At 42.5% G+C, this 25,640-nt stretch overlaps 1 protein-coding gene across 1 annotated transcript in view; it reads left to right on the top strand.

Moving 5' to 3' along the window:
* The window catches only part of TDRD12 (tudor domain containing 12), a 126,222-nt gene that overhangs the window by 50,736 nt on the left and 49,846 nt on the right, over positions 1–25,640 (top strand). Inside the window, exons 17-21 of the mRNA XM_026652829.1 lie at positions 1,017–1,145; positions 8,904–9,021; positions 13,637–13,776; positions 13,907–14,127; positions 15,043–15,142. Coding sequence (XP_026508614.1) covers positions 1,017–1,145; positions 8,904–9,021; positions 13,637–13,776; positions 13,907–14,127; positions 15,043–15,142 — 708 coding nt within the window. The remainder of the gene's footprint in view (positions 1–1,016; positions 1,146–8,903; positions 9,022–13,636; positions 13,777–13,906; positions 14,128–15,042; positions 15,143–25,640) is intronic.

Below are 25,640 nucleotides of genomic sequence, written 5' to 3' on the forward strand. Positions count from 1 at the left end.
CTCCAGCTCCAGAGCCTCTGCTGACTGTCACTGCATATTGTTGTGTTATGCAAGGTGCAGTTCTGTCCCATATTTGGTTTCATTTCAGGGAAGGAATTGGCATACTTAAAGTGCATTCTAGGTTTAGATGTATTACTAATTCCATTGATTTTAAATATAGGAAATGTCACTTGAATCAGTAATACAGGTCTGTCGCATCTTACGTGCATTTAACATGCGCGATTTCAACTTTACGCGGTCGGCAAAAACAAAAAAAAAGAGAAAAACAGTTTTAATACTATACCTGTAGTGCAGGCGATTTCGCCCGCCATTGAACTCAATGGGGTTTTGGCTATACGCGGTTTTCGCTTTACGCGCTAACCGTGGAACGGAACCCCCGCGTAAGATGAGACAGACCTGTACCTCCAAAACCATAATGCATTCTAAGTGCACCTTCTGTATGTGAATAGAAGTGATGTTTGTACAGCCTGTGCACTATTGCAAAAATTGGAATGAGCTGAGGTGTTGTTTACCGTTTGTAGATATGAACATTTTGAGGATATCGAGCAACTATTGTATATAGTATAGATATGCCTTAATTGTGTGTAAAAGAATGCATTATCCGTATAGTTACATAAATAGTTACGATACAAAGGTTTTATTGGCATGAATTTCGGAGGTAAATTAATAGAAGGGCAGGTACGGTGGTCAAAGGTGCATGATAAATCAATTTATCACATGCATATTGCCTTCATGTATGTGGGTGGATGGTGGCTGTGTGTACCACCTGTTATGTATTTGTCATGGCAATATTGCTACCAGCTAAACCATCTTATTTACAACAACTCTGTAGTACAGCATCTAGGATTAGATAGGTGGAGCTTTATAACTAGTATTGATTTATGCTTTTTGTTTCAGGTAGTATTAGTGCAATATATACATGCACAAAATGCTCTGAGAAAGCACAGGTATATAACAAAATGGTAGTATGTTATGAGGCTTCTTTGTTCTAATTGACCTTTTGTCACTTTTATAAGGTGGTGCAACTTTGCTTGAACTGTGAGAGAACCTCTGTATTACTCCAGATACTGGATTTTACTCCCAGTAAAGCTCAAAAGACCCTGATATTCACTAATTCTGTGGATGAAACAGAAATGGTCTATAAGGTAAGTATTACAGATATTTAACTATTAACCTATAATGTATGTACTGATGTGGAATGTGTTTTAAGTAGCAAGGTACAATAAGGCATAGTAATATTGTCTTGGCTTCTGAGCAGAGAGGAAGAGTTTGGACTTCTGGAATGGGTTTTTCACTTTGGGAGAGAAATGATGTTCTCTTCTCAGTTCCTTTGCTCAAACTTTCCAAAGACCTTTTTTAGCCATTTATGTAGTACAGTTGAGGTTTCCTAACACTGTCACATAATATCATGTTTTCAGTTGCAAAAGTTTGGCAAAGTTATAAGCCATTCAGGATGCAATTTTCCATGGTCGATCTCACTGAGATTGACACTTTTGTTATGGCGGTAAGTTTTAGCAAAAGTCGTTTCCAAGAATGATTTGGAGAAAGTGTTTGGTTCTGTTTTGCCCATGTTCAGTTCTAACAGCCATTTCACTGAGAGTCCACATAAAAATTTGGCTATTTTAAATCTCTGAAAATTGCAATTTATTGGCAACCTTTGGCACGTGGCTCGCCACGTAGCACCCTGGCAGGCCGGACCGGTTTGTTTACCTGCCACAACCGGATACAATTGATGTTAATGACGAGGGAAGGAAATATTTAGATAAGTAAAAAGGTATTCTAGTCAGCAGGGCCTGATGAAATGCATCCTAGGGTCCTTAAGGAAATAGCTGAAACAATTGCTAACGGTTCTGAGATTATCTTTAAGAACTTACGGAAGATGGTAGCGGTCTGAGAGGACTGGAGAAGGGCAAACATAGTGCCTATCTTTAAAAAGCTGAACAAAGAGGAATTATCAACCAGTCAGCCTAACTTTGATACCTGGAAAGATACTGGTACAAATTCTTAAGCAAATATTTTGTTAGCACCTAGAGTATAACAGGGTTATAAGGAATAGCTAACATGAATTTGTCAAGAACAAATCATGCCAAACCAACCTAATTTCCTCCTTTGACAGGGTTAGTGGATGGGGGAAGCAGTAGATGGGATATATCTTCATTTTAGTAAGGCTTTTGACACAGTCCCACATGACATTTTCATAAGCAAGCTAGGGAAATGTGGTCTAGATGAAATTACTATAAGGTGGGTGCAAAACTGTTTGAAAGACCACACTCAGAGTAGTTATCAATGGGTTGCTGTCGAATTAGGGGGACATACTGGTGGGGTCCCATAGGGATATGTCCTGGCTCAGGTACTATTCGGTATCTTCATTAGTGATTTGAATAATGGAATGGAGAATATGCTCATAAAATTTGTGGATGACACCAAGCTGGGAACAGTTGGCACTTTGGAGGACAGGGTTAGAATTCAAAATCATCTTGATAAATTAGAGAATTGGTCTGTAATTAACAAGATGACATTCAATAAAGACACTTGCAAAGTACTACACTTAAGGAAAGATCAAAATCACAACTACAAGATGGGAAATAAGTGGCTAGATAGTAGTTCTGCTGAAAAGAATCTGGGGTTTATAATGGATCACAAATTGAATACAAGTCAACGATGCGATGCAGTTATGAAACAGGCTAATATAATTCTGGAGTGTATTAATGGGAGTGTTGTATGTATGACATGGGAGGTAACTGTTCTGCTGTACTTGGTACTAGTGAGGTCTTCGAGTGATGTCACTGTGGGTGCTCCACTTCAGGTGTTCGTGCACCCCTGTGCTCGTAATTGGAGATTTGTGGTAGCCGTGTCCAGTTGTCTCACACGTGTGGTTCCCCTTTCACGTGACTTCAGGTGGTTATCTGGTGCTGTACGCCCACCCCCCCACTCAGTTCCTTCTCTACTGCCTTTGGCTTGAGTCAGAGAAGCTAGCCAACACCTCAGTGTCCTTTACTATTAGCAAAGTTTTCGCTAGTTAGCCGTAGTTTCTTAGTTGTTATAGCTAATTTTCTTTTTGGGGGGGGGGGGGGGAATCTTTCCCCTTAGATTAGAAGATAGCTGTCCAGTTGGTATCAGTTAGAGTAGAAATTTTAGTTTTCCCTCTTGGGGGGGAAACACTCCTCTGAGGGGAATGGCCGGTTCCCTGGGCTTTAAATGCTAGCTCACCTGCAGACTTTCAATACCTGTCTCAGATGGACACTCAGTGTGTTTGCTGCCTCGGCAAGAGACACGTTCCTCAAAAGTGCTTGCACTGTCGCAACCTAAAAGCCCGGACCAGGAAAGCAAGAAACCTACAATTCAAAATCCTTCTCAGGGAGAAGTCTCTCTGTCCGGCCTCTAAGCCCAAAACAAGGACACCTTCAGGACAGAGGTCACCCATGGCAACCTCTGACAGGGGCCCTGCTTCCACGGATCAGACTCAGGACCACCTCGCTAAGAAGGTGGCAAAAAAAAAAGTGAGTCACCACGTCTCCATCCCGGGAATCAGCCAAGAAATAGCATTTCTCAAATGGGTAAACCCCATTGGTACCGACCTTTTCTGTGTCCAAAGTTGTGGGACCTTCAGGTACCATGGGTACCAGGAGAGCAAAAGACCCCAAGCGGGCTAGCTGTGATACAGGCAATAAGAGGAAACTGAAACCCCATGCTATCAGCACTTCCGCAGATGATGGCGTCACCTAGTGCTGGCACCACTCACTTGGTGCACTCACCGCACCGACAGTCATGCTGCAATAGTTGGTACTGACTGCTATGACTTCAACGGTACTGATTCCACCAACATGGCAGCAATTCCTGTGTCAAAAAGACCTCGTTATCATCTCGATGCCATAGTCTGCTATTCTCGGTACCGACATTACTCCAGCACGCTTGGTACTAAGCCACCTCATCACTCTGCCTCGAACTGTTCCCCCATTCTCAAGTGATGAAGAGGATGAAGGGGAAATATGCTCTCCACAACATTCTTCCCCCGTTCATGCTCTCATCAGACCAGATCCTCTGCACAGAAGGTACTCTGCTGAACCTAAGGATCATCACTGGTATGGGCGTCCATGGATGCCACTGATGTCCTTTCCGACAGAGTGGCCATATTGGAGCCCATGGGTGGCATGCCCCCCCAACACAAACTTGCCAGCCCACCCAAAGTGAGCACACATCATTCACCTTCATCTTTGGTACCAGGACCATCCGAACCTACAGAACAGGGGGCTGAAGAGGAGGAAGAATTCTCTGACCAGGAGACGACACCAGCAACCCACTACTCCTCATCTTCCCTCGATGACCCTATCATGCCACCACCTCCCAATACGGGAGATGATTCCAAACAATTTCAGGACCTTTATAATAGAGTTGTGAGCTCACTGGTAGTTTCACTGGAAGAAGTCCAGGAAGCATAGCATAAACTCCTAGACATTTTACAGACATTGACCTCTTCCAAAATAGCTCTTCCCATGAGTGATGCGATTTATGGAACCAGTTAAGTCAATCTGGCAGACTCCAGCAACAATCCCACCTACTTGCAAGAGGTCTGATTAAAAAAATATTATGTGCCTGCGAAGGAAACAGAGTTCCTCTTCTTGCACCCAATGCCAAATTTTTTGGTTGTGGATGCGGTCAGTGAACGGGGCAGACAACAACACCCCAAAAATACACCATATGACAGGGATTGGAAGAGACTCTACCTTTTTGGCCGTAAGGCATACTCTGCCACTCTACACCTCAGGATTATGAAGCATTACTCGCCAAGTATGACCACAGTAACTAACTACTCCAAACTCTCAGAATTTATTGAATTTATTCCTGAAGAGAAAAAAGAGCAATTGAAGTCCATTCTTTCAGAAAGGCATCTCATCACCAGGACTGCATTACGGACCGCCCTGGATTCTGCAGACACGGCAGCCAGGTCCGTAATCACTGCGGAAGTGATGCGAAGGGCTTCTTGGTTATACCTTTCTGGATTTCTCAGAGAGGTGCAATTGATGCTTGAAGATCTGCCATTTGCTCTCAAACCTGGGAGGGAGGGGGAGATCCCGAGTGGCTGCGGCGCGCAAAACAGCCGATTCGCGCGCCGCTGCTCCCCCTCCCTCCCAGGCTTGAGAGCCTGGGAGGGAGGGGGAGAAGCGGCGCCCGTGCCGCAACCACTCGGAGTCTCCCCCTCCCTCCCAGGCTTGAGAGCCTGGGAGGGAGGGCGAGTAGCGGCGCGCGAATCAGCTGTTTCGTGCGCCATGGCACGCAAGCGGCAGCAGCAGCGGAGGTGAGCTAGGGCGGCCGGGGCACATTTTTAGGGGCGGCATTCTGGCGCCGGCCATGCCGCCCCTAAAAATGTGCCGCCCCAAGCACCAGCTTGTTTTGCTGGTGCCTAGAGCCGACCCTGCTCACAATGCCAAACAAGATAAAATACTCCCAACTCTGGTGGACACAACCAGACAACGTCTGCATGGAGTGCCTTTTGTACAGAATCCCCCAACAATGACCATCATAACAGACACGCTATTCGTAGGTTGGGTAGCACATCTGAACTCACATTTTATCCAGGGCTGTTGAGTCCCTTCTGCACATAAATATTTTAGAACTATTAGCCGTTCACAATTTGTACTTCCACTTCTTACCCATCACCAAAGACAAGACCATATAAGTCCTCACAGACAACTTGGCATGCATCTTTTATGTAAACAGATAAGGGGGGGAGCACTCTCACACTCCCTATGCATAGAAGCCATACAGTTCTGGCACTGGTGCATCACACACACGATCCACCTCACAGCATCATACCTACCTGGATGCCAAAACACCACAGCAGATGCACTAAGCAGGAATTTTTCTCAGGACCACGAGTGGGAACTGGACACGTGTGCTACACTATGTATTCATATAGGAAGATCTGGATGACCTTGTAAACTGGAGTAATAGTAATAGGATGAAATTTAATAGTGAAAAGTGCAAGGTCATGCATTAATAACAAGAATTTTGGTTATAAATTGGGGACACATCAGTTGGAGGTAACAGAGGAGGAGAAAGACCTCGGAGTATTGGTTGATCACAGGATGACTATGAGCCGCCAATGTGATATGGCCGTTAAAAAAGCTAATGCGGTCTTGGGATGCATCAGGTGAGGTATTTCCAGTAAAGATAAGGAGGTGTTAGTACCATTATACAAGGCACTGGTGAGACCTCATCTGGAATATTGTGTGCAGTTCTGGTCTCCCATGTTTAAGAAGGATGAATTCAAACTAGAACAGGTACAGAGAAGGGCTACTAGGATGATCCGAGGAATGGAAAACCTGTCTTATGAAAGGAGACTCTAAGAGCTTGGCTTGTTTAGCCTAACCAAAAGAAGGCTGAGGGAAGATATGATTGCTCTTTATAAATATATCACAGGGATAAATATCAGGAAGGGAGAGGAATTATTTAAGCTTAGTACCAATGTGGACACAAGAACAAATGGATATAAACTGGACATGAGGAAGTTTAGACTTGAAATTAGATGAAGGCTTCTAACCATTAGAGGAGTGAAGTTCTGGAACAGCCTTCCAAGGGGAGTAGTGGGGGCAAAAGACATATCTGGCTTCAAGACTAAGTTTGATAAGTTTATGGAGGGGATGGTATGATGGGATAGCCTAATTTTGGCAATTAATTGATCTTTGATTATTAGCAGGTAAATATGCCCTATGGTCTGTGATGGGATGTTAGATGGGGTGGGATCTGAGTTACTACAGAGAATTCTTTCCTGGGTGCTGGCTGGTGAGTCTTGCCCACGTGCTCAGGGTTTAACTGATCATCATATTTGGGGTCGGGAAGGAATTTTCCTCCAGGGCAGATTGGCAGAGGCCCTGGAGGTTTTTCGCCTTCCTCTGCAGCGTGGGGCACGGGTCACTTGCTGGAGGATTCTCTGCACCCTGAGGTCTTTAAACCACGATTTGAGGACTTCAATAACTCAGACATAGGTTAGGAGTTTGTTACAGGAGTGGGTGGGTGAGATTCTGTGGCCTGCGTTGTGCAGGAGGTCAGACTAGGTCCCTTCTGACCTTAAAGTCTAAGCATTGGGGGTTACCAACAGTAGACCTTTTTGCAACTGCACAGAACGCCGAATGTCCGCAGTTTTGCTCCAGAGCAGGGCTGGGCCTTTACTCATTAGGCGATGCCTTCCTTATAAAATGGGACGCTCCCCTCCTATATGCCTTTCCTCCCACCCCTCTCCTAGCGCGGGTGCTTCACAAGATCAGACTGGAAAAGTCCAGAGTTATCCTGATAGCCCCCACGTGGCCTCAACAAACCTGGTTTCCTTACACAGGCAACCTTAATTTTGCCACATCTTCACTTTTGAGTGTTTGACTTTTAAATCTCAACACTCTTTTCCAAGTGAGTTTTTGTATGTAATTTCATTTACAGTATGCACATAGTTTCTATTTCAAAAGATGACTAAAAATAGCAAAAGCACAAAGAACACGTAATCAGATATAGCATTCCTTTCTGAGCTCCAGCAAAACATTTTTATCTTCATATTTCCAGCCAAGTAGCATTGGTTTGTCTCATTCCCCAAGAACATTAAAACCCTTGTTTAAGGTTTCAGCTTGACAGTCACTCAGTCAGAATTCTCAGGTATCAGTCAAAAATCATATCCCCTAAGTCAGTGCAGTCCACCTGTCATTGCGTGGCTTCACGGATCTTATTACATTTGAAAATAACCTCTGCATTTGAGACAAAACAGTGTGGCAACAGTAGTCCACTCGAGAATCTTAATCACGTAATCATAATCTCTATCTTTGTGAAATTGGGAGGTATAAAGTAGCTTTTAATGCTTTATGTAGTTGAGATAGGACATTTCAAATAGGTGACTTTTCAGTTAATCGTTCTTATATTTTTGCCATCTTAGTTTCACGTTCGACTGCTAGTAAGTGTTTTAAGCCATGTGTGCCAAAGCAGTTGAAAAATATTTTAAGTGGAATATTGTTAACAAAAATGTTGAAACAGAATTTTGTAGTACAGGTTGAAGAATACTAATTCAAGAGGACCCTCTTTAAAAATTGATTATTTCAATTATTAAAAATGTGCTATTTAAAGAGATCCATTTTCCTGATTCAATCATTTGGCCTCTGGCAGCTGGCACTATTACAGTCATTTGTTTAATTAGTGCCTAGATAGAAAATTACTTGACATGCTACACATCTGTGCCTTGAGGTATCAAAAAGTAGCAGTGTGCTCCTTTTGACTGAGTAGAGTTTGAAAGGAAAAATCTGAATGTGTAATAAAAAATTGCAGATAAAAATAGCATTTATTTCATTATGTGATGCACCCCATGAGTGTTAATATATCTGGAAAATTGTTAAAATAGTAGTAGCAGAAAATCCTGTACATGCACAGGATGCAATTTTTGAATACTTTTGATAATTTGAGAGGGTTTTTTTTTCGAACTTTAATCAGAATGGAGGACTAAGTCCACAGAAAGTTGAAATCTTCTGTAGAAGCTATTTTTGAGTTACCCATGCACTCAAAAAACATCAGACATTTTAGTTGGTAAGACAACCCATTTCTTCACAAAAATGTTTAAATAGAGTTCTGATCATTTTTATATCAGAGGATTGACTTTAAATAAGAAAAACACCATATTTATTTTAATAAACAAAAAGTCTGTTTACCTAAAAATGTTAAACTAAAGAATGATTGAAGTCAAAGTTATAAAGCAGAATTATTTCTAAATAGAAGATTTTGTGGGTACCCCTGTCACATATGAGCCCAGGAGGTATGCAGTGTACCAGTAGAACAAGAAGACTTTGTTTCAGCTAGAGTAATAATTGGTAATCAGATTTCATTTGTGTAGTATACTTCTGGAAAAACTCATAACTCTTATGTTTCATCATTAGGCAGTGGAGAGTAGTTCCATATTCTGCTTAAAAGTACACAAAGAAATTGAATTTCATTTCAAATATGCTGTAGAGCAATGGAAAAAAATTTTTACTTCTGGCACCCATGTTGTGTTAGGTAAGTACATTCCTTTTTGAGTTTGTCATTTAAAATTTTTGGGGGTCTTTGCTATAATATTGTTTTTAAAGAATATGTCTCCAGCCAGTGGTATTTCATAGTTGTTGAGTCTATATAAGAACTCATGGATAAATGTTTAATTTAGTTATGTTACTAAAATGAGAGAGCAGCTTAAGAATGCCACTAAAAGTTTCATTTGCCAGTTCTTGGCTATATGTCACTTTTTGTGTGTGGATCATGCACCACTCTAAATACTCATTTCTAGGTTATGCCAGATTTTCTACAGGAGGCAACTGGCTCTGAATTTGGGCAGTCTGGTGTGGATTAGTAACTCAGATAAAAGCTGCCTCATTCTCAGTGAAGCTGACTCAAGCTAGGGAAGCTCTTTGGTAGAGTCACAATATGGAGCCAGGAGGTACTTTTCTTCCCTTTGTCCCTTTTGTTTCACTGCTGGGCAACTTTTTATAGTGTACTTATTCTTACTGTCTTAAAGTTGAAGTCTTTCCCCCTGTTTTTTTAAAACAGTCTTCTTAGCCATTTATGTATTACAAAATGTTCATAGTGGTCTATGCTGAGCCTGGTTGGTAGTGCTCATACAAAAGCTTGTCCTTTGATCTCCTGGCTTGCACCTGGGCTTCAGCAGTTGTCTCCACACTTTATTTTAACAGGGAAAAAAAACAGTCATTTGGATATCAAGCAGTTTGACAGTCAGAATCCTATGCATTCTCAAAAGCACACCTTTGAAAATAAAGGATTGCAAAGCTGTATTTTCATATACTCAAGAAGATAATTTGTGGCTTCATTAAGACAAGTAAAGATTAATTGGTAAAGTGTCTTGTCAACTATACCAGTAAAATGGGATGAATATCCTTGCTTTTCTTTTACTCTACTTCTACTCTGAAAATAGTCTCTTCCTTTTTAATCACAGTGAACAGTTCCAAAAACATTCTCTTTCTGCTTAATGGTTCTGGAGTCATGAAAGACAGAGAATGTTCTTATAAGAGATTTTTATTTGGCATTTGCTGGCTTCCAAGAACAATGTAGTCTCTTCCAGGGTGATGCTGTCATGACTAAAATCTCGATATCAAAAGTCTTCTAAAAATCATTTAAGTATCTGATACTTGCTGCAGTGTGACTTGCTTTTCCCAATAAACCTTCGTCAGTAATGCACTGGCAAGATAAATTGGAACTGACTTCCACCTAGATTGACTTTCTCAAGTGCCTTTTATGGGACAGTTGAGGGATCTGTATAAAGACACTTGGAAACTCCTCATAGTTTGAGAGGATCTTGCCTCATAGCAACCAGAATATCGGAATTCAACAATCCAGGTTCAGATATTAGGCTTATGATTATCAACCTTCAAATTCTTCATTTCTTTCAGATCTCTGGATTGAAAAGTACTATGCTTCTACAGTACAGTCTCCCTGAGTGGAGAACCAGAATTCAGTGCCCACCAAAGAAAATGTGACTCTAACCCAGTAGCCTTTCCCCATTAGGAGATGTCTAACATATTTCTTGATATTCTGGCCACCAAAACTCAAAACAGATGGGCGCAGAAAGTAATTTTCACATATCTAATTGAGATGTAAGAGAATCACACCACTTTTTTTTTTTTTTTTTTTTTTTTAAGCTCATCGTCTCTGTCCTCCATTGCAAAGAAATGTTTTGCAATTTTCCAGGCCATTCAGAAGTTCCAAAATTTTTGAATATCATCTCGTGCCTTCAGAAGAATGTTTTTCTATTTACTCTGGATTATTTGTGGAAGCAAAGATGACCAGAGACTTTCATGTAGTCTTTTCAATTAGTATGCTATAGCCGAGCGTGGCAGAACCCCCCTGACTCCTGCCTCTGCTAGGTCCACAAAGTCACTCTGAGACCCTGGGGTAGTAACCACTGGTGCAGTTTATTCACAGGCTTGTTCCCACCACTGCTTCACCATCTACAGTTGATGTTTCACCATCTGGAGGAGGGAAGAGCTACCTCCCTGCTTCCACTCCCTGTCTTTTCCCTTTCTTTCTGCTCCCCCCTTGGCTTCCTTCCCTTGAGGCTTTTATACAGCCCCAGGTTAATTAGGCAACAGCTCTCTCTGCTTCCCCAATTAGGGCCAGGTTATTTCCAGCCAGGTCTAATTTATTCCCCTAAATGGGAGCAGGCATGACAGAGGGCTGAATTAGCAACCTGTCACATATGCCTTAAAGTGATCCAGATAATTACCTGTTGTCCATAGATCTGAAGTTGTTACATTCATTTTATTCTCTCCAAACAGTCTTGAATTCCTTCATTTTCTGATAGGTAACAAATATTAACCTTGGGCTTTCTTGCAGTCCCAACATCTGCTTTCCAGGTTACCTGTGATCATGGTCTTGTGACTGAGAAAAGGGTAACCAAATTTACCATTGCCTTGATATTCTCTATTTGGTCAAAACTTTCTTCGTTGAAATGGTCATGTACTTGTAGAAAAGGTCATGTTAGACATGTCAAGGTCAAGTCAACCTCTAAGTGCAGGTTTTGGTTTGTTTGAGGTTTTCTTTGTTTTTAAACTTTTTTGAGGAGGGAGTGAGGGAAAAGGGGAAACGAGAACTCTCATTCAAAAATAGCAGAAATACAGGAGTATGCCAGAGAGACTCCCGTTTTGTCTACAAATTTATAAAAGCACTAAAAGAGACAGTTGCTACACCACCTCATGATGATAGCTTTCTTTTAGGGCACAGACACGTAGGGACTTCCTCAAAGACTGCTGCAATTTTTTCTTCTTCAGAGCAGGAGTTTCTAGCACCAGAATCTGGATTTAGCATTCCCAAAGAACATTCATATTTCATCAAGCTTCCTGATTGCCCAGATGTTGTACCTAGATGGGAGTCCATCACAGAAAATATTCAAAAAAAGGAGTTTAAGCATTAACTGTCACACGCAAAGCAGCTGCCAAGATAAGAACTTGTTTCCAAAAAAACTATTCCACAGTTGAACTGGAATGTAACAAAAACAGGATGGCGTGAAGTACATCAAGCAAGTACAAAAAGCTAAGATCAGAAGCAATAAAATTTCATTCTTGAGTTAGCAAGAAAATGTTCATTCTAATGGAATGTTGAACCCTCATACTGATATATTGTAGTTGCATCATGTCTCAGGATGAGTGGCAGATACATAAGTCACCGTTTCAAATTATAACATCTATGTGGGATGTATTTCAGGTGAATGTTTTTGCCTTTCAGTCCAACAAAAAGATTAGCAACTCTTGTTCCAGGTGCTGAGAGAAACATCTTACACAGATGCCTTCTCCTTTTCATTGTAGTATCTTTTTCATAACTTCCCTCTTTACTCACTTCTTGCTTGAATTGTGAGGAAGATCTATGCTACAGATGTCTTTTAGGATCTGATAAATTGGAAAATCAATCATGAAAATTCCCGTTTTTCTCAACCTCCTTCAGGAGTTCCCTTTTCAATATATGGGTGTCAAAAAATGGAGCCTAACTGCACAGTACTTGAGATGCTGTAGTATTTGGTTAATCGCCAGAAGCTGACGCCATTCTTTTAATACCTAGGAAGAAGTCTACCAACCTTATGTACCAACTGACTTGGGAAGCTTTCCTTCATTGGTGTATAGTAGACCTTACAGCATAAATAACCTATAGGTTTCCATATCTCCTGTCCGTTATTCCGTCTGGCAGCATTTGAAAGGCCTCAATGCAAACCACTTCCACATTCAGTTTTCACTTCATGGATACGAGTTCAGAGTTTAGTTTATTGTACTTTGTACATGTATGTTTCCTAAAGACAGTTTCACTTTTGAGGTCCTCTTTGTGAACTCTCCTGGAACAATGGAACCTGTGGGTCTGTGCTTTATTTTGGGCTAAACTGTATTTGTAATTATTGTGCTGCAAATTTGGAGGAAACGTGTTGAAGTTTGTAAACATCAAGCTGAAAAACTGCTACTTCAGATTGATTGTTTGCAGTGTTGTTGTACCGGTGTTTGTCCCAAGATATTGGAAGGACAAGCTGGGTGGGTGAGGTAAAAGGTTGGTCCAATAAAAGTTATTGCCTCACCACCTTGTTGCTTCTAATTGAGACACCTTTTCTGGGGATGTAGAAGGGTTAAACCCTGGGCATTGTTCAGCACTTCTGGTATTGGATTATCTATTTTATTTTATCAAAGCTGTTCTGTAAATGTCTTTGTAAAGATCTGTTTGTCATCCATTTTACTTGATATGATTTCTGCTCTTAGATCTTTTGTTGCAAACAGTATGATACAGTGACCACCTCCTCCTCCTCCTCCTCTTTACTATTCTTTTATATCAGTTCAGGGTAAGGAATTGTTCTGTTGAATGGAAAAAGAGAAGACACATCTTAACATACTAAAATTACCTGTGATAAAAATTTGTCGCCTCTTCTTCTATCCTGTGTTCTTATTTTTTGTTGTGTGTAAAGTTTCTTGACTGCGGGCAAAGGGGTTAAGTGATACCTGTTGTAAGAGTGTTTATGGAAGACAGGAAAACGTTTTACCTTTAGATTCTTGAAAAATAGTCATAACATAGTTAGTAGAGGATGAAGAGGAGAGAACAGCTATAACAAACACAATTACCAGTAAGTAATGTGCCTTTTTCTGTACTTTTACAGTTTTAACTGATGACTGCATGCCGTCCTTGGGAATTACTGATGCAACTTGTGTGGTTCATTTTAGTTTTCCTGCTTCTCCAAGCGTCTTTGGTGTGCGCTTACACAGCATGTCTGATAACTTCCAGAATGTACTAGAAAAGGTTTGAGTAGCTTTTAATGGGCATTTTAGTTTTGCTGGCTAGCATTCATTTATTAACAGTAACATTTTACCACATGACTATTGAAGAACTTCTAAAGCCTAAAAATAAATTTCTTCCACTTTTGCTGAAGGGTTCCTCTGTAGATCAAGTATATACAAAGGCAAAATCAATCTTATTGCTGACAGAAAGAAATGGATGCCATGCAGTTGGTGTACTACGTTATTTAGAACACACAGATGCTAAAATTCCACCGGAACTGTGTGACTTTACAGCGGGGGTGCTTGAGGCTAAAGAAGATATGAAACTTGCAAGGCCTCTTTGTCAGTACCTTAAAAGATCTGGTGTTTGCAAGTAAGAAAATATCAAGTTTATGCTAACAAGTTTAATGTCTTCTGCTTTGAATGACTGTTACTAGTTAAATGATAAGAATTCCCTTTAGAGAATTGTATTCACGTTAGATTTGCAGTCATGGTTCTTTTGCTTCCATCTGGTGATAAGTATTCTATCATATTTAACAGTAAAAAGTGTTCATGTGCCTCCAGGGGACAGCAGGTATCTTTGGAAGTTATAACATTACTTCCCTGCCTGCCAGCTAGTTTTCCTCTGATAGGGAAGGGGCTGTGTGATAAATCTATTTTCCTTCTGGAAAATAACTGTTCAACGAGCTAACCACCAACATTTTAAGAGCATAGAACTGATGGATTCTTTCATTACAGCCCTTTATGATATTTTTCTTGTAGTAATGATCAGTATTATTGATTTCTTAAAATAGTTAAGTCTGAGCGTACATTTGTGATGACTAATCAACACCAATAATTCTTCAGTATGTGCTAAAATGACCTCTTCAAGTAAATTGAACTTTTGAAGATAATTTTTATCTTCTCTCTTGCTTTGGTGGATTGAGGAGAGGTTAAATGTGCACACACATTAATGGATTAATATGTAGTGCCTATTGCAATTGGGTCATATCACAGATCAGATAGTAAAAATAAATAACCCTCAGTAGTGAATTTTCATTTTAGTGCTTGTTTTTTCTGCTGCTGTTGAGTTCCACATCGCATTTCTGAAATCTCTACTTGTCCCGTCCCGCCCACCAGTTTGTTGTTCCTCATGTTTCTTGTTAAGCTTCTGTCTCAGTTATGGTATTTGCAAAATTTTAGAGTTTTTAAGCTTTCCTGAAACCATGGTCTAAACTGTTTTAGTATACTATCTTTTGAGTTCTCCATCTTGTTCTTAAACTGTTTTTCTTATTATATGAATATGCAGGGATATGAGAATATGTCCAGATCGTCATAGAGTTCACTTACAAATATCTGACATCTCTTGGGATAAGTCTAACACTATACCAATGGCTGGATGTGTCACAGTAAGTTATTAGAATTTATCTTGTTTAACTCTGCCAGTACTCAGGTTTGATGGCTAGTTGGCACTCTTATGTAACATGATTTGACAATTAACAGCATCAACAGAATAACAAGTATATTTGGTCCCTTGTGTGTTCTGTTCCCCCATAGCTCTCCTTTCTGTCCTAATTTCTTTCTTTAGCTCAGGGAAGTGAACAGGTGGTCTTGACTGGTGACTCACAATAATATTCACAGAAGAAAAAGAAGGGCAAAAAATGCTCTCAATTCCAGTGACCGCTTAAGCCCACAGTAATAACCCTCATCTGGAGTGTCCTGCTCACCTGAAGGGTTTGCAGTAGAGGTAAGCAGTGTGACAGCCTTAGGCCAGGTCTATGCCCAAAAGTTAAATTGATCCAGCTGTATTGCTCGGGTGTGTGAAGAATCCACCCTCCTCACCCTCCAATCCATGTAGTTAAAACAACGTAACCCCCAGTGTAGACTGTGCAAAGTCGACGGAAGAATTCTTCTGTCAACCATGCTACCGCATCTCAGTGAGGTGGACGAACCCCTCCCTTCACTGTGGTGAGTGTCTATACTGAAGCGGTACAGTAGCACAGCTGCTGTGCTGCAGCTATAGCATTTCAAGTGTAGACAAGCCCTTAGTTTGAAGTGAAGGTGGGTCTTGTGAGCATCCTCAAAGTTCACCTGTGGCTTTTATTACTGCATCAATGAAGGGTCTGCAATGAGATAAATAAAGGTTCAGGCCTCCTGTGTTGAGGCCATTCTATGTCAGGCCTTCTAGAAAATGAGGCCTCATTCCTAACCCATTGGATAAAGGAAACAGGAGTCCTATAAAGGACTGCTGATGCTGTATTACTCTTTTTTTTGTTTTCAATTTCTGCCTCGTATTATTCAAACTACGGGCTTGGTGAAGCTGTTTATGCGTCAGCATTCTTCTGAATAAGGAACTTGATTCTTCATTGCCATTGTCATATTAGTTTGTGCCAGAACCTGGGCTGCACTAAAATAGCTTCGGCTCTCCAAACCAGAAATTAAGTTCCGTGTGGGAGATTGTGCTTGTTGCTGGATGAAAAGAAGCTGTTACTTCTATTGAAACAGTTAATGTGATTATTCATGGATACAAGATGGTCACTCCAAGTAAGCTAAGGAAATCGTACCACATCTCAGAGAAATAGAGAAGTTATGGGGTCATTCCCATTAGCTGGCCCCAGCACAGTATCTCTAAAGACCCATTAGACAGAAAGGTGGACCAGACTTCTAAAACCAGACTTCTGTGTTTTATTGTCCATCTTGCCATATATGTGGCCAGGATCATATCAGAGTAGATGGCAGATATTCCCCCAGTACAGTAGCTAGAAGTCCCCAAAAGGACTTCAAGCCAGTAATTCTCCAGGGTTCTGACATTTGGAAGCTCTTCCCTAAGTCGGATATGGTGGCATGCTTCATCCCTAAAAATATGAGGTTCCTAGCCTTGCTTAGATGAGGCCCTGTGGGAGACTACTGAAAATAAAAATTCTTCTTTGAATTTACACGAGCTCGGAATCTTTTCTGAGTAGCAGTCTATCTGAGCTGCACATATGCCCTGTGCCATCTCATGCTCCTGTGTGAGGGTGTAAAGGGCAGAGTGGCCGTGCCCCTCTATCAGGAAAAAGATGGGGAAGACTCTCTTTACAGTGGTGTGAGGCACTTGGCACCAAATGCCATCAGGATGGACATAAATCCCCAGGGTTTAAACCCTGTCCATCATGCAGTTGTCTTATGGCCTTAGATGATAGGTAAAGCAAATGCCTATTCTGCCTCAGGGAAGGACAGTCCCTGATAAGTGCTCAATCTGCCATTGCTTTTTGCACCAGAAAATGGACATACATGAGTCTCAGATTATATCTACATGAGCGGTCCATAAAAGTCACATCCAAACCTGGAGAAAAGACATCCACTAAGCTGGAGTTGACTAGGCTGTTTATGGCAAGTGCACCAATAATCAGGGCACACCTGGCTTCAATGGAGAGAAAAAACCATTTAAAGGCACCAAAACCACCATATCTGTAGGGTAGAATAGGGCACCGATACTGGTCCCAGCACTAGACTTGCAGCTAATGGCACTGATTTTCCTGGAGGTGAACTTCACCTTGCCAGCTCCCAGTCACTCCTTCTTCCCTACATCAAGTCAGGAACCTTTTCCCATCAGTTTAGAGAGAAACCCCTAGCAATGTTTCTGGACAAATTCTGTACCAAATGCTGATGTATAATTGGCAATGGATTGGTCAGCCTCAATTTGGATGGTACCCTTATAACTTGCCACCTTAGCCCACTGGCCTTACTGGGACCTACCCTACCATATGTTCAGGAGTGGACCACTGTATCATGTGACTAAGAAGAGGCTCTAGTGGCCAGACCCCCATGTCCGAGATGGAGGAAGCCCCTTGTGGTGGTGCAGATGCACTCCAAATACCTTCTCTACCAAAGGAGTCTTCGTATTCTCCTGATGAAGCACTCACTTTGGCCCTGACATCAACCATATATGATTTTAAGATCTTCCAGGACTTGCTGACAAAGATAGACAAAACCTTGAACATCCAGATAATGGTGAACCATTAGAAAATTTGACATCCTCAGTGCCATCAAGAATTGTTCTCCAGTTAATGAGAGGTATAATGTACCTAGTGAAGGGGACTGTGGCATTCTCTAGCCTTACTCCCCTCCAGCCCACAGCCAGTAGATAAACACTACCAAGTATCCCCTATAGTCTTGAACAATTTTAGGCACATCTGACCTCAGGATCTTTAGTAGTATCCAGCAAAAGACCATGTCCTGCAAGAGGATCAGAAAAACAAGGACTGCCAAAATTGGACCTTTTCAGTCAAAAGACTTAGAACTAACTGGGTTATGGTTCTGTACTTTACAAGACAGATTTCCACATTGACATCCATCTGGTCCACAGGAAGTATCTGAGATTCTTTTTTGAATGGTTAAACACATTTTTTCCACTCAGGCATATTTGTGCACCCCATCTGCTGGAGCTGAAGAGTTTTCGCAGCAGTACCTGTCAGGGCGGTGCATGCGTCCTGACATTCTTGTGGCTCCTCCTGAGGTTATATCTGGGTGGTGCCTCCCCGACTCTCTTCATTTTATTCTCATTGCCCATGGCCTGAATCTGAACTCCCCTGCAGTTTTCCTCATGGGTTTTCTTGTGCGTAGTCTGTCTGTTTAGCACTCTACATGACTGGCAAATAGTTAGTACACTTTTGTTTTATTATTTTGTTTTTATTTTTTACTTTGTGCTGTGTGGTATTATATAGTTAATTTTGATGTTACGCACTGGTGGCATGCAGCACTTGCTGAGCATTAAGTACTGAGCATTGTGTGGGGTGTCCATCCTGAATGGTGAGTTCCATATGTACTGCTTTTTTTGTCTTCATGAGGGACACATTGAGAGGTTCAATGTCTGCCCCTCTTTCAAGAAAAGAAAGCAGATTTCCAGAGACCTGCGCTTCAAACACCACCTGGAGAGAAGGCAATGAGTCCTGCCTCAGCTTCTGGGCCCTGGAGGAAACACTTCGCTTCCCGCCTGTCTGCAGACCACAAGTGTGGTTGTGGTTGTCTCTGATAGACTCCCCCTGCAATTGGACTCTTCGCCACAGATAGAGAGAGGTTGGTTTTCCTCTCCAGGGCCTCCCTGAAAGAGGACACACAGGACAAACCAGTATCTCTTGTCTAATATAATTGCTGGTTAGATCCATTCATGTTCTATGCAGTAATAATGAGCATTCCTATCCGTAGAAATGACTATTAATTTATGTATTTTCCTCCATTCCATAACATGAGAGGCATTTCTGAATGGTAAACATTGAGAGTTCCTCCTCTTCTTCAATAAAAGGACTCAGAACATCACTGAGACTATTCGGGTACCCAGGGTAGAGCTGAGCTGTCAACCCATGTTTCCCCAGTACTGTGGCAGGAGGATCTGTGCCATACTGTTGATTTTCAGTACTGTTTTCAGGGTAGCTGTTGGTTCCCCTAACAATGGATGCTGTTTTGGGGCAGATATTATTGGTATTGACAACCATGTAAGCTTAAAATGCAGCAAAGGTTTGTTTTGCCTCTCCATTCCAGAATGTTTTGTGGTACAGGAGTCCATTGCATTGTCTCCTGTTTACCAGGTCTGTCTGTCTGTCTTCTCAGTTCTGACGTGGAGACTATTAGTGGTAGCGATGTTGGTTCCAGACAAGAAGTATTGTAGGGGCTTATGCCTTCTCAGGTACTTTCTTTGGCACTGGTATAGAGTGTGATGGCACCGGTACAGTCTTTGGCCTCTGTCTCAGCACCAACAGCATTGGTACTGGGACTCCAGTTGGGTACTGACTCCAGCTTATACCATGGCACTGAGTATGAGAGGTCATTCCTGACACCAGTTAATGATGATGTGCCATCAATGTCTTTTGGACGTGTTTGAGGTACTGACTACCACACCTGCCTTGGTACCGATGCTGGCCTCTTCACGATAGGCTACAGCTAGATTACATTGCTGAGTGACTCCAGCAGGCTTTGTGCCCCTGATACTTGCTCATTATTGAGATGGCTCTCTGCAGTCTGGCTCAAAGTCCTCTACTATCTCACCATTTCCTCCTAGACTCAGTTGATCTAGCAAGTCTTCTAGACTGCCTGCAGAAGGAGAGCATCGGGCTTGGGTCTGATAATTTAGCAGAGACAGATAGTCATGGCACAGTGCTTATTGGTCCCCCATGCCCTACGCTTTGTCCATTTTGGAGCCCTTGGGATATTTCCTGTTCTCCTAGGTTTCAGTCATAGACCCAGTCAAGGGGAAGGTCTCCAGAGTGTTCAGTAGAGCAGCTTCCAGAGCCACCTAGATTGGAAATATGAAGAGATGTTGTTCCCCCTGAGCAGCTAATGGTGCAGGAGGAGCCAAGGCCTAAGGAACCAGTTCTACCACAGGAGGATCCATCTGCTTCTGCTAACCTTTCTTTCTTCTCCCCTGATTACTCAATGATTCTGGACTCTTCTCTGGTTCCAAAGGATTTTAAAGTCTCATCAGAAACTTCTGAGGAGAATCACTGTGGATTTTTCCAGTCCAGTGAGTCTCCAGACCCCACCCAGTACCAGTGGAGCCTGTGTCAATGTCCCCAGGTTTCAAACTTTGCACAAGCTGTAAAAAGCCTGGGCTTGTTGGTGAACCTCATTCCTGTTGTTTCAAGTGCTTGAGTGAGGGCCACATTAGAGACAGGTGCTCTATTTGTCACGGCTTCGACACCAGGATGAAGAAGCTAAAGGAAGAGTGCCTCCGATATATCTTCATGAAGGCTGCCCTTAGACCGGCATTTGAGCCCCCTTGGTTTTCCAAGGGAAGCTCTTTGAAGACTCCTTGCCAAAGTGTTCCTCCAGTGGCCCTGTTGGATACTCTGGGGGATGACATCACCAAGGTCAAGCACTAGTATATCTCCCCAGAAGGGAGCACTCTCCTATTAGTACTGACAGGCCTGTAGATACCAATCAGCCTTCTCACTCCCAGATGTAAGACTTAGCTCAGCCTGCTACAGAGCTGCAGTTGGTGTTTGGTACCACAAGATCAGCCATGGGAGTCATCTCTGTTGCCCCTGCTTCAAGCTCCCTCATCCCAGGATGGGGGCCTGGTATTGGATGCATCCTCCCTGGTGCCAGGTGACTTTAAGTTGCATCAGGACCCCCTCAGGAGAGCAGCAGCCTCTCTGGACATTCAAGTGGAGCTTGTGGAGGAGAGTACTCACAAGCTCATTAACATTCTCTATCCCTCTGTGGTAGGGAAGGTGGCCCTCCCTGTAAATGATGCCATTATGCAGTAGGCCGAAACAATCTGACAGCCCCCTTCCTGTATTCCACCAGTGACCAAACAATTGGAATGAAAATACCAGGTTCAGTCCCAAGGAGTTGTTTTATTTACATCCCACCCCTGGATCATTAGTTGTGGCCATGCTGAAAGAGAAGAGCCATCAGGGTCAGGCTAAGGCTTACCCTCTAAGAAAAAATGCCAAAAAACCTCAACCTTTTTGGCAGAAAAACTTTTATTCTGCAGCAAGTTTACAATTTCATGTTGCCAGTCAACACTCTTTATTGTCCCGATATGATTTCTCAAATGAGTAGGTCAGATCCCAGTTTGCCAGCAAGCTGCCTGAAGCTTCCAGAGAGCAATTCCAGTCACTCATCATTGAGGGCTGCCTCATCTCTCTAGTAGTCCTACAGGCTTCTACGGACTTGATGTACTTTGCAGCCAGGTTTGTGATAACAGTAATAATGTGCTTTTCCTCCTGGTTACAGTCCTCAGGGATTCCTGTGGGAGGTGCAACACACAATTGAGGACCTTCCTTTTGAGAATTGTGCCTTGTTTTCATCCAAAATGGATGAGGCTTTGAGACCAGTTCTGAAGTCTTTGGGCTTCCAAGCTCTGGCCATAATATGGTCCTCAATATCAACCTAGACAGCCGTACCGTACAACCCCTTTCATTAGGCTGACCAATCTAGGCATTCCCAGGGCACCAAACAGCAATTTTGACTTTATGTTGAGGACCGTATGCTACCCAGCCTGGGACTTACTGACCCTTCCCCACCTTGCTGGGACAGGTTATACCATATCCTACATGTGTGGCAGTCCATCACCTCAGACAAATGGGTGCTTAGCATGGTGGAATCAGGATATACCCTGCACTTCCTTTCTATCTCCCCCCGGCCCAACACAGACCTTTGGGGGCCCTTTTCATGAGTCTTTGCTAAGACAAGAAGTGAAAACTCTACATTCTTAGGGAACCATAAAAGAAGCCCTCTATTCATTGGGACAGGGGGATTTATTCCTAATATTTTCTAATGCACAAGGCTAGAGGGGACTTCCATCCCATCCTAGACCTACAGAATCTCAACAGATATATCAAAAAAAAGTTCTGTATTGTGCCTCTAACTACAATTATCCCTTCACTAGATACAAGAGATCGGTTTGCTTCCCTTGACTTACAGGATTCATATACCATGTGGCAATTCATCCTGCTCACAGTACGTTCATGAGGTTTGTCGTAGAAGATCAATTCACTGTCCTGCCATGCAGCTTGTGATCGTCATACAGGGTTTTTACCAAGTGTACAGCAATAGTGGCTGCCTACCTCCTTAAGAGGTATCCATGTATATCCTTAAGTGGATTACTGTTAGTCTGGGCTCCTTTCAGACACCAGGTATAGGCTGCAATCCATCAAACAATAAGTCTCTTCCATGTCCTGGACCTGAAAGTGAACAAAGAGAAGTCAATGTGATGCTTCTGGGGAGGATAGAATTCACTGGGGGCAGCATTGTGATGTGATCTGTTTAGGACACCTAGAACTGTGAGCCACTGTGTTGCCATTCTGCCTTAGCAAGAGCGAGAGCTTTACTGCTGCTAAGCTGTGTATCAGTTCTCTGACACACAAACCTGTCTGACTTGCCAGCAAACTCTTCAAGACTTCACCAATTTAAACCTTGCCCTGTAGGTAATAATCCATGAACTCCAGTTCCTGACTTCCTCAGAGACATCTCCCTACAGTGTGCAGTCCCTCTCTCAACAATTACAGAAATTAAGTGTGCTTCCTCTAAAGACTGGGGTTGCCAATTTTGGTTGGACATATTTCTGGAGGTTTCATCACATGACATAATCTTTAATTCCTGGAGACTCCAGAACAATCCTGGAGGGTTGGCAACCCTACCAAAGACACAGAGCACACATCAGCCTATTTGGTTAACTGAAGACTTACAGTTCACTTACAAAACCATCTCAGTGATGTGTATTAATAAAACAAGAATAAGTTCAACAACAAAGAACAGAGATTTAAGTGATACTAAGCAAGAATAACAGAAAAGGTATGGTTACAAATAAAACAAAGCGTGCTTTCAAGTGACTAAAACTTATTTTTTGCAAATTTCTTTCTTGCATCAAGTTGCTAGCATCCCTAGTCCTCCAGACTAAGGGATCCAACTTTCACAGGCTCAGAGTTCTGTATGCTTTATCCCATCAGTGATGGATAACTAAAGAGCCTTTTTGCTTCACTTGTATTACCCAAAGTCCATTTTCTCTTCATCAAGAGCCTGGAAGGTTTCCTGGGGTGCAGATTTGGTTGGCCAGTATAATTGCTAAATTGTCTTCTCTCCTGCTTGTTAACTTGATGGCTTTGTTCACCTAATATGTAAATGTACTTGTATTGTCCTTTTTTTACAAAGCTTGACTGGCAGACTGGTGAATTCGCATTTCTTTGTCTAAAGCCTTGTCTACAATACACAGTTTTGTCGGCAAAAGGCAGCTTTTGCCAACAAAACAGTGGAGGTGTTTACACTGCACTGTTCCTCCCGCTAACAAAACTCTCCTGCTTTGCCGACAAAATAAAATCACCTCAATGAGCGGTATAGAGCTTTTTGCAGCAAAGTTAGATCGACAAAGCATCAGTGTAGACACTGCGTTTGTTATGTCGCCGTAGCTGGCTTCCAGGAGGTATCCCAATATACTTACCATGACCGCTTTACTCATTGTTTTGAACTCTGCTTCCCTGCATCCAGCTATACAGGTATGTGCCCCTCCCCTTTCAAAGCCTCAGAAAGTGTTGAAATTCCTCAGTGTGCAGAGCTCACATAGCTACTGCCCAGCTGAGCATGCCACTCTGGGCAGCAAACACACTTCTGCCTGGACTAGAGGGGAGGGGGTGGGAGGACTTGGAGGGAATCACAGTGTACTGGTCTCTGAGTTGGGGTGTGGGGACAGGGAGACTCTAGCTGTCTGTGCACCAGGTTCTGCCTCATGATTGGTTGCTTCCGGCTGCTGTTTGTACTTAGAGACAGCATGCTGGCACTCTCACCCCCCTCCACCCCCTTGTGTGGGCTTCTCATGTTAGTGTTCAGGAATGCCAGTTTGGTTGTATTACTAAGTGCTACTTTAAAAAGTGATTTAAAATGTGTTTAATTTTCAGGCACACACAGATGTTATTAGAAGGTTCATAGCATGGTGTGAACAAACACATTGACACAAGAAGCAGTATGGACATGCATCAGTGGTTTAAGTACAGCAGTGGCTGTATTCTGGCGTAACTTGTGTTGACAAAACTCTGTAGTGTAGACAAGGCCCAAGAACATATTTTAGGAATATATTTCCAGCACACATACATAACACTTTGCACTCTAACCATGCATACATCATGCAATAATATCAATTAACACTGAGTCACCAGTTTTCATAAGACTTCATACACTTTTATAGTATAATAATATCATATACTATCAGTTGATTCAATTCCTTATTCTTTGGTGTTCAGATTCCCCCTGGGGTCTCTGGACACTGACTGTCACAAACATCAGCCAAAACATTCCCACCTCTTTCCAGGTTTCAAACTCTGTGGGACCTCTGTTTGTCTCTTAAGGACCATCCTCAGATCTCTGTAAGGAATTGCCTCAAACACTGCGTGTATGTATGTGACCCCTTATGCCAGGCTACAGCTTAGGGCACTGCAGGCATGGCTCAAGGCAGTCAGGCATTCTTAATTTCACCACCTAGATAGGCTGGTATGGATCCCGGACAGGGTGTTGTCTGTGCTGGATTGATGGATGAGCCAAGATAACGTGTACAGGGGAATTCCCTTCTGCCCCCCTGCCCCAGTCCATGACTCTAGTAATGGATGCTTAAACCATGGATTGGAGAGTTAATCTGAGTGCGCTTCAGACTCAGGATTTGTGGACTGCTCACAAGGCCAGGCTTCACATAAACATACTGAAGTTGCTGTCAGTATTTTTGTGTGTGTTAGCAGTTCCTGCATCAGGAACTTGCAAGACTGTCAAGGTACTCTCTGACAACACCACAGCAGTGTTTTATGTGAGCAAGGAAGGGGATGCCATGTCAGATTGCCTCTGTCAGGAGGCAGTCAAGTTGTGGAATTGGTGCATTCAAGGCTCTGTCATTCTGTCTCATTTGCTGGGAATTCAGAATGGCCTGGCAGATTGTCTGAGCAGATCCTTTAACTTAGACCATGAATGGTGTCAAGAAAAAGATTGTAGCTTGGGTGTTCTGCATAGGGAGCTTTCCATCACTGCATCTATTTGCGACTTGTCAGAACAGGAAGTGTCCCCAGTTCTGTTCCCGGGTGGGTCACAGTCCTGGATTAATATCAGATGCTTTCATGTTCCTGTGGAACAAGAACCTGCTCTGTGCATACCTGCCAGTACTCCTGATTCCAGGGTCATGCTCATGCAAGATGATGGCAAAATGATCCTTATAGCCTCAGCCTGGTTGAGACAGATGTGGCATTCAGACCTCCATGAACTGTCCACTTGGGATCTTTTTGTTACCAATAACCTGAGTCCTGATGCAGAACCACAGCCAGGTGCTGCACCTGAATCCTTAAGGTGTTGCACCTCATAGCATAGTTCATCAGTGGCTAAATGCGAAGGAGGCACATTGCTCAGTGGCAGTGCTACAAAATGTTCTCCTTAATAGCAGAAAACTTTCCACAA

This window comes from Terrapene carolina, unplaced genomic scaffold (assembly GCF_002925995.2).
Source record: "Terrapene carolina triunguis isolate 2854851 unplaced genomic scaffold, T_m_triunguis-2.0 Scaffold130, whole genome shotgun sequence".
Lineage (NCBI taxonomy): Eukaryota > Metazoa > Chordata > Testudines > Emydidae > Terrapene > Terrapene triunguis.